General features: G+C 42.0%; 1 protein-coding gene across 1 annotated transcript; it reads right to left on the bottom strand.

Moving 5' to 3' along the window:
* Positions 1-68: 68 nt before the first annotated feature.
* On the bottom strand, positions 69-8,081 carry LOC124149199. The gene is made up of 2 exons (XM_046520633.2): positions 7,965-8,081; positions 69-3,481 (listed from the first exon to the last, which is right to left on the bottom strand). Exon 2 carries the CDS (start codon positions 3,447-3,449, stop codon positions 1,998-2,000), a length of 1,452 nt encoding a protein of 483 aa, XP_046376589.2. The 5' UTR covers positions 3,450-3,481; positions 7,965-8,081; the 3' UTR covers positions 69-1,997.
* Between the last annotated feature and the right edge of the window lie 2,594 nt (positions 8,082-10,675).

Consider the following 10,675-nt stretch of genomic DNA (forward strand, 5'->3'; position numbering starts at 1 on the left):
TGTTTAGCGAACCTGACCACCTGAAGCGTTGAGACGAGTGTTCGAAACAAAGAAAAGTTGCTAGGTTGCCATCAGGACTTACAGATTTTAGAAGTGGCAGCCCTGACTGAACTTTTCAGGTCCTCATTTAAAAAAACTGCAGCTTATAGTGACAAATATATAGACACATAAGTTTTCTGCAGGCTATAATAACCCATACAACTTTGAAGCTACAGGCCGACACGAGATGTATCTGCCACGGGCCTACTGGTAGGCGCTTATTATAAAATCTGGTTGAGGCACGTTGTATGACAAGTCTAGGCTTCTCTGTTGGTTTACACTTCCAACAATCAACCAAGTGACCAAGCCTGACCACCCCAGAGATAATAAATACTATAAATACATTGTAAGGTTACTGAGAATGAATATACAAAGTGCATACACAACTGCAACAGACAAATATTGCTTTTCCAGACTTGGCAAATTTGAACTGATTATCATGTACACTTTCTGAACAAAATAAACAACACAAGTGTGGATGTTTCCTCACCATGTTATTCTATAAAATACACGTCCTTTCCTTCGTCCCATGCTTATCATGGACACAAGTGCTCAGGGAGCTATCAAAGGGAGAGAAACAATTGCACAATCTTTTGATTTTGATGATGATATGTCTGGTATTGAAATCATGCATAGACGTGAACATCTTAACTAGATTAACATAGGATACTTCTTAATGAATAACAACTTCTTTACCTTTGTAAAGACGTTTCAGGGCTACTTCTCGCCCCTTTATCTCTACCTGGAACTGTTCGTCAAATAGACTTCACAAATCTTTTCTCAAGTTTTTGCTGACCTTGCCGTGACCTTGATGAACCAGTCGACACAAACAAAACATCTACAGCGATGCCTGTCCTGCTACCATGGCAACCATTGTTAAAATATATCACAATTGTATTTTGGGTCCTTTACATCATGTTCAGGACAAAGGTTCTTAAAGTCTGACCACAACAATGATAGAAGGTGACGTGTTGCCAACACACTGAGAATCAATGAATGGATTTGGGGTTTGGAAATCTGAAAACAAATTACCATTGAGATTCTTTCTGTAAACACATGTAGCCTTGGGAACAGAATACACCAATTAAACTGGGTAATACATGACTCCATGGAAACCAAAATAACACTATGGAAGCCTGCACGACTCCATGGAAACCTGCACGACTCCATGGAAACCTGCACAACTCCATGGAAACCTGCACGACTCCATGGAAACCTGCACCACTCCATGGAAACCTGCGCGACTCCATGGAAACCTGCACGACTCCATGGAAACCTAAATAAAACTATGGAAACCTGCACGACTCTATGGAAACCTGTACGACTCCATGGAAACCTGCATGACTCCATGGAAACCTGCACGACTCCATGGAAACCTGCACGACTCTATGGAAACCTGGCTGATTAATGCAGTAATCCCTAATTCGGTGAATATTGTGTTAAGATTATGTACAGCCATCTGTCATATCAGCCATCCGTCATATCTTTGTTCATAGCTCTAAGATCTGATAGTATACAGCCATCTGACATATCTTTGTTCATAGCTCTACGATCTGATAGTATACCAGATCATGTACATTAATTTCCTTTCACTCAGGCAATGGAAACATGGTTTCTATAGTACATGCTGTATGATATATGGAACTTGTTACTACTTCATGATTAATAGAAACGATAACTGCTTTGGAAACCTGTATGACTCCATGGGAACCTGTATGACTCCATGGAAACCTGAATGACTCCATGGAAACATGCATGAAGCCATGACAACCTGCATAACACATAACACAACAGAAACCTGCACGACTCCATGGAAACCCAGATGACACAATGGAAACATGCATGACGCCATGGAAACCTGCGTGATAACATGGAAACTTTCACGTTTCCATGGAAACATACAGGAAGCCATGGAAACCTGCATGACGCCAGACACCTGCTTGATGCCAAGGAAGCCTTCAGAGGCCTGTTGGGTGAAGCCTCAACTGCAGTTCAGTGATTCTCCTCTTGAGGACATCGCGAGAATTCTGAAATTCGACATCTTTGGTGATAGAGTTAGCATATCCAGCTTCCTTCAAGTGACATTCTAAATGATAGAAGAAATTCTTCATGGACCAAGGATGAAAGTCTTCCCCGTTACTCTTCTTAACCCACTGGAGAAACTCACACAGCATGCCATCCAGCTGCGAGGCCGGGATCGTGTTGATCGGGATCACCTCTTGGCCCTTGAAACGTAGAAAGTTTTCAAACTGACGTACAGCATATCTCCAGTTCTGTTTCACGCGGTATGTTGGATTGCCTCTCCTCTTGCGCGACCATCTGCAAGGTGTGTTGATCAAATCATGCACCTGGTAGTTCGCATTAAGTCCAAACAGTGACTGCTGTGCAGCCGCTGGGTGACCTTCACCCCAGTCCACGTCTGCTACGTCCAACATGGAGTCGTCTATATGCCCTCTCCCAAGGACACTGGGGAAAGGAAAGGATGCGTTTTGTGTGGTGCTGGATGTTGGCATCAAACCATTCGTTCTGGATGTCATGAACATCCCTGGCCTCAACAAATTCACAGGCATTGAGTTAGAAACAGAGCTTGTGGCTGTTGCAGATGGAGAAAATATGGTGGATATTGGTGGCACATGATACGGTCTCTCTTGACTCTCGGACCTGTTGACCCTAGTGGAACTTGTTGACAGATTTGAATGCCTCTGTAAAGACATTTTAGCATTACTGACAATATTTATTCTTTCTTTCAACTGTTGGGCTCCCAGCGACGTCAGCCAAGAGCCACGGTTACCTTGGTTACAAAGCCCAGCACTGCCTTGCACAACCTCATCTTCAAACACCTCCTGTTTGATCTCAATATTTTCATCCTGGTCGTCCGACTCTCCCTTGAGCTGTTGATGGCCCGCACCATCAGGACCTGTAGTGTCCTGTTGCTCTCTGTGTGTCCGTTCCGTCAGTTCAACACCTCGTAACATGCTTGCCTCCTGCCTCACACTCTCATTCACATCGCGACTCGGGAACACCGACTCCACGCTTCTCTCCCTCGGAACACACTGTGATCTGACACTAGGCTGTCTCTCCTCGCTGCCACATCGGAGCTGAGTCACAGATCCATCTCTAGGAGTATTCTCCTTATCTTGAGCACCTGTCGGTGCTGTTGGGTGGGCAGTCTTTACACCAGCTCCCTGAACCGTCTTCAGCACCTTAGTACAGAAGCTCTCACTGACCGTCTGCCCCTGCTTCTGAACCAACTCACTGAGAACGTAGCGCTCCTTCTTGCAATTGTCAAGGTCAAGGCAGATGTAACCACTGACCTCCACGACCTGGTCAAAGGTCAAGTAGGACTTGCACAGAAGCTGGACGTGTTCCAAGAAAGAGTTGAAGAACTTTGCTGAATGCTGGGTCTCCATTATAATTCTGTCAGTGTCTTGTCACTAAAAACCTGCAACAAGGAAAACGTCTCTTAAAGGGCAAGTTCACAAGGAAATGAACCAATTTTTCTTGTACTTTTTCCACATTAAAAGTGTTAACATAGAAGTGTCATAGACAAAAATATAAAAACATCATATTTAATTAACATATTTTTTGCATTAAAACGATTTATATTTTTCACATTTACCAAGTGTTCTATTTCCATAACAAAAACACCATGGCTTATGCCCCTTGCAATATGACGTCATTGGTGCCAATTGATAAACATTATGACGTCATCATGCTTTGTTAGAGCCGCTTCACGTGGTGTAGGTACAGTTTTGTGATTCTAGCGTCTCAGATGCCAGCCAGAATTGTGTTATGCTGAGTCACTACTGCGCCAGAGTGTGTCGTAGACCATGTTGTTTGACCGCAAACTGGTCCTTGATATCTTTTGCGTTGAGAATAGACAGGGACCCAGTTGAATTGGCACCAATTACGTCATAATCTAAGGGGGATAACTCAGGCCTATTTCGCTCGTCAAACGAAGGCCTCATAACGGCATATCATTTTAACACTATTGTGAGCTTCCTACTTTCACTGTGAAAAAAAATTAGTGTATATTTTCAAACACAGATACTAATTAATTCTAAAATTGCGTTTTGTTTAGAAAAAGAAAGAAAGTGATTTTTGCGTGTACACTTCCCCTTTAAACATCATAACTATCTGTTTATCAATAGTATCAATAATAGGGTGGCATGATCAGGTATCACTATCGTAATCACAATTACAATTCCAAAATAATATCCATGATGGAATAATAATCTATAATGTTTTTGCTCTGTCAAGGTAAATTTTAATTATGAACATCTGACCAATTGTATTGATATAGCCATCTATCAAACAACACTTGTTAGGTTTAGCTGTTCTAGTCCTAATCTATTGGTAGAGGCAGGTATGCATTATGAAATACCAAGGCCAGAATGCCTATGTCCCTTTTGTATTGTGCCACATATACCAACTGAATTCCACTTTTGTCTACTCGAATTTAAGGGAACAGGTACTTCCTAAATATTATTGCATAAGTCCAACTCTGAATAAACTAAGACAATTATATAGATCCAACCTCTATGTTATAAGAAGCTTTGCAAAGCATGTATTTCTTGCTCTCAAGAAAAGTAACATTCTTCTTAAAGATGTGCCTGTTATGTAGTACCATGCCATTGTAACAATGTGAGACTGGTGGTTGCCAGTGTGTGGGGATCCGATCCACGGGGCGGTCGTATGTTATGATCGGCCTCAGTAACCTTTCGTGCATCCTTCTCAGCACTGAGTGTTGATGTGTTCGTAGCTTGCGGGGGCCTTGTGAATCTGTCCCCTAATGTAATAGTCAGCTTTGTACAGGTGAACTGATCAATCCAATATACCTTGTATAATGGGTCGGTGGCCCCTTTACGGAATAAACTCATTCATTCATTTACAATCCCAAAATGCCCTGGTTCACTGACCTTATTTAACATATGGTCAAGGTCGGACACGTGTGCCATTTCCTGGGATCAGTGGACTGCATGGGTAGTGGTTAGAGAGTGAAGGGAGGAAGCTCTGTCTTTAGTCTGGCTTTTGAACTTTTCTGATTGATACCAACATGACTACAAATCAGGAGCATTTTGGATAACAACTGTAGAGTATTAACTAACGATAGTTTTTAATTTCATTACTTTTGATCATTACTCTCTTATCATGTACATATCATGCATATCATTAAGATATACGTGGTCTTGTGGATAGAGTAGTCTGCCTGAAGAACGGAAGGTCAGTGGTTTGATCTCCGGACGCATCATACCAAAAGACGTTCAGAGATGGTACTTGTTGTTACCTTGCCTGGCACTCGGCATTAAGGGGATACTATGTTTGAGTGGGTTATCGATGTTAAACTGTGACATGGTATCTCCTTGGGTTATCACTATAAAACCAGACAGACAGACAGACACACACACACTAACACCACCCACCCACACACCCACCCACCCACACCCACACACACACACACACACACACACACACACACGTGCATCTATGTCACTATAAAAGGGCAATAATCATGAACGTGACGTTAAACCCCATTTCATGTCACCACAATAAGATACATCATGTTCTACCATGACATTAATGTCAGCTCAGGCTAGTTTCCCCATAACAGGAACCAGGATGTAACCTAATTGTCTGGTTAAGAAAAGCGAATCCACTGCATAGCGGCTGCATGTATTTACGGGCAGTGGAGCTATGCACTGTATACAAACCTATGAACCCCCTGAAAATCAGATCTTTGCACAATTGTCATATTGATCACTCCCCAGATGCAGCACACCATAATGACATACCATATTCTACCATGACATCTTAGACTCCTGCCTTCTGATTGGTCTGCGGCTGTATCAGCCCTCCATTTGACAATAACTTTTGCTTATGACCCCATCACCACAATATCTGAAAGCACTTCTACCACAAACACAACCAATAGGCAATATCACATGCTCATTGTACTTATAAAACCTTTAACAAAATACAGTGTAGTGGATTTGTTTGTTTTGTTTGTTTATTGTTTAACGCCTCACTCAACAATATTCCAGCTATATGACAGCGGTCTGTTAATAATCGAGTCTGGACCAGACAATCCAGTGATTGACATCATGAGCATCCATCCACGCAATTTGGATCGATGACATGCCTCAACCAAGTCAGTCGCCTTTTACAACAAGCAGTCACCTTTTAGGGAAAGCATGGGTTGCTGAAGACCTATTCTACCCCGGATCTTCACGGGTCCACTGTAGTGGAGAATAGTTTATCTAAGCAAGTAAGGAAATACAACTTAAGCAGATATCCAGATGAACAGCAACTAAAGAATGTGATGCAGAATTGAGTGACATCAACACAGCTTGACATTTGGTGCCACTATCTATGTGACATGATGCTGATACAACGTCACAGAGCTAAGGCATCCTTGGCATAAACATGGACGTCAGAATGGTGACGTGTACAGTAAACGTTTATAACGAACACGCTATAACGAACTGATGGATATAACGAACTGTTTTTTGGTCCCAGACATTTGTTGTATATTTTATGATATATAATTGATGGAAGTAACGAACACATTTATAACGAAATAACGGATATAGCGAACTTATTTTGTGATCATGTGTGTACTCTGTGAATAACAATGCTTATGTTTATAACGATCTGTTCATCTCAGAGCTGCACACATGTCAGTATGCGCGGCTGTTCAAAGTGGCAACAGACAATTGTAGGCAAGTGATTAACTGGATAAAGTACTGATACCTTGTCCTCAATTTGCACCTCAACTAACAATTGATTCTTGTGTCTGTATGTCAATGAAACTATCACTACTATATTTGTATTTTATGTCATTTATGGGACGTCTGCTAGTTGAAATACTTACAACGAAATACAGTTATAATGAACTAAACCTTTGAGTTCCTTATAGCCGTACTTTACTGTACTTTCACACTGAACATTTCTTGGGCTGCTTCATTTCTTCAAGGGGGGGGACAGTTTGGACAATGCCTAAGGGTATCTGAACTCGAGTGAGTGAGTTGGGTTTTACGCCGCTTTTAACAGTATTTCAGTTACATTGCGGCGTGTCAGCTTAATGTGGGAGGAAAACCCGAAGTGATGCAGGTCTCAGACGTCTACCACTTCGGTGAAACCCATGAGCACAGGTAGGTTCTGACAAACCTAGAAACATAATCAGGGAGAACCGAATTCGAACCCACAATCATAGGTTTCTGGTGTGCCCAAGGGACGCAACTCTGCACAGCGAATGGCAGCGCCTTAGACAACTGGGCCACCCATGCTAAAACAGAACATCAACTAATGAAATAAAAGTATTGTATCGGGATATAAATCAGATCACACATGTTGAACATGTTGAATCAGGATATGTATCGTATCGCAACCCACCTTATCGTTAGGCTTACACTAGCTTCTACCATTGGTACATTTCGATGGTACCATAGTCAAGATAGACCCCATCATCCCAATATAGCTACAAACTGTAGATCTATGTAGGCCGACCCCATAACCTATACACACCTGTATGAAAAGAATTAATAATATGCTAAATAACATAATACACATGGTATTCAACAGTGGAGTACGGCACCCTGAACAACATCTTGATTATTTCAATGGCACCTATGCCAGTTCTTCAGAAGGCTATTTTCTTTTTCTGCTATTGACATAAATAAGGTAAATGTATGGGTATCTTTCCCGAAATTCAAGCTCTTTTCTACGTCCATAATATGATACACCGATTGAGTTTTCCGCGTTTTTTGTACCCGATGTCAGGCCACGCTAACAAACTCAAACATAAATCTAAATAATTATCTTCACGCTTTGTCCTAAACTTCAAACTGTCACTGATTTATTCATTTGTTTCAGTGTCAGTTATCTATTAATATTGTCCAACATAACACGGACACAAAGTCAATCACCTGATCTTGCAGCGTTATGTCATCATTGCATATAATTATTGCCGTTCATTTTCCGTATTTACTGTCAATGAAGGGAAAACGTGTGTACAAAGAGGCGCAACTCTTTTGCCAAACAGCTGCCGGAATAATATACTATACACCTACAACTATCAACACTACCATTTCTGACGCTTCGCGTTCTGCTGACTCCGACGTGAATAATCACAAACCCTAATGAGATCATGTCCACATGGTCACACCCGGTGATTGTTAAGATCACAAATATACAGTCGGACAACATGTCAGTCTATATTCATTTCCAATGTCCTCCTATAATTAGATGTAAATGTTAGAGTGGGCCAACAAACTCATTCATTCTTACAGAAATATAACCAAAAGTGGGGTGTGGGGAAAGTGTCCATGTGGGGAAATGTCTTGACCCATGTCTCTTCACAGCTGCACTGGATACGAAGACAAATTTGACTTGTCGATTTCAACTTTTTTTTCTTTCTGTGGTAAACTCAGTGCTGTTTTCACTAATACTACGGCTTCAAACATGATATTTTTGGGATAATATCGGCAATGGAGACGCCATTGAGATAATGCCAAACAGCTGTAAATAAATTTGGTTAAATTGTCTTTGAATATGGATGTACATTATATAATAGAATGGAACAATAGAGAAATATAGACAGGTATTGTGGACTTCCTTGAGAGTTTCCGTATATTGTTTCTTCAGAGTCCGAGTTATTTGTTTGCTTGTTTGTTGTTTAACGCCGCACTCAGCAATATTCCAACTATTTCTGTAAATAATTGAGTCTGGGGCAGACAACCCAGTGATTGACATCATGAGTATCGATCCACACAATTGGGATACGATGACATGCATCAACCAAGTCAACAAGTCTGACCACCCGATCCCGTGAGTTGCCTCTTCCGACAAGTCTCCGGGTTGAGTTCACACCGTGTTCTGAGAACTAAAATCAAACCGTCCATCTGCCGTCCATTAGCCCCCCATCAACGTAACAATGCGTTGGCCGCATTAGATTATGGACACACGTGACGTTGAATATGATGGTGTCATGTCTGCAAATAGTGGCAGTGGTCGTTATGTTGGTGCAGGTAGTCTAACACTAATGATGTTAAGGGCGAGACCTTACTCTATTCTTCATTGACGAGGGGGCACTGGTGGCCCAGTCGTCTAAGGCGCTGCAAATCGCAATGCAGAGTTGTGTCCCTTTGACACGCCAGAAACCTGTGATTGCGGGTGATATCGGTTCGCCCCGATTATGTTTCTAGGTTTGTCAGCACCATACCCGTGCTTGTGGGTTTCCCCAAAGTGGTAAATGTCTGAGACCTGCATCACTTCGGGTTTTCCTCCCACATTAAGCTGACACGCCGCGTGATATAAATGGAATAATGTTAGAAGCGGCGTTAAGCCCAACTCACTAACTCGTCGTTGACGATGATGGTAATGGCAATGGTGGAGATTTTACGAGCGCTTCCAGAGGATCCGATTTCGCACTCTGGGCATATCTGTAACATGTGATCTGTTTGTTTGTATGTTGTTTAACGCCGCACTCAGCAATATTCCGGCCCTATGACGGCGGTCTGTAAATAATCGAGTTTGGACCAGACAATCCAGTGATTGACCTCATCAGAATGTATCCACGCAATTGGGATCGATGACATGCATCAACCAAGTCAGCGAGATAAACCACCCGATCCCTTTAGTCGCCTCTTACGACAAGCATAGTCGCCTTTTATGATAAGCATGGGTTGCTGAAGACCTATACTACCCCGGATCATCACGGGTCTGAAACATATGAGAGAAATTGTGAACAAATATTTAATTGATTCAAACATATTCATTTTCGCAAAAATATGAAAAATGGATTGGTAAACAAGCGAGTAGCTTATGTTCAATAATATCAATATGTCAAACATTCCCGCCAGGGGCTTTAGGATGAAGGTAGAGTAATTACAAGAGAGTGAGGGGGATATTTGGGGGCCTTGTAAGTTACCCGAGTCATGTTCCTGGAGTTGTTTTTGTATGAGGGTGGGTTTTTTGTGTTTGGTAAGGTAGTTAGGTTCTACTGTTTTGGGGTATTTTATGAGATACTTGCCTAGGTGACAATATATAGTTGGATAATTTAGTGAGGAGTTGCAGAATTGCAGTAATGTTTGTGACGATTTTACTGAAGAAATGGTTGCGGTGTAGTTTATAATGTTCACGTTGAAATATTTCGTGGTCTAGGACAATGAGGGCAGGTTAAGTTCGTGTGCCCCGTGAGGAGTCTAGTCAGGGCTGTGTCTTTTTTATCGCCAAGGTCATCCGACACGGATTAAGCGATAAACGTAGACAACAGGTACTAATGAGCAGTGACATTCACAGTTTGTTCAGGGTGTCTGACAGAATATATACGAGACAATAAGAGACAGGGAGGCGGGGGGGGGGGGGGGGGGGGGGGGGTGCAAAGGGGATTAGCGTCTTATGAATAATTCTAGTGACTCTAACTGATTCGAGTCTTGGCTACACGGTGATTATCCTTTGGGATTAAAAGTTCATTCCGACAAAGGTTGTCTTAAATCGGTCGCTATGGCAATCGGATTCTCAGGGCTGATTTCAGTGTGGTGCTTGAAATGACAGCTAATTACTCTAAATAATTGTAAAATATCGAACGATGCATTATCAAGCAACATGCTTAGGGGTACTAGAATTTACCCGTTTT

The sequence above is a fragment of the Haliotis rufescens genome, unplaced genomic scaffold (assembly GCF_023055435.1).
Source record: "Haliotis rufescens isolate VD_foot unplaced genomic scaffold, xgHalRufe1.0.p SCAF_39, whole genome shotgun sequence".
NCBI lineage: Eukaryota > Metazoa > Mollusca > Gastropoda > Lepetellida > Haliotidae > Haliotis > Haliotis rufescens.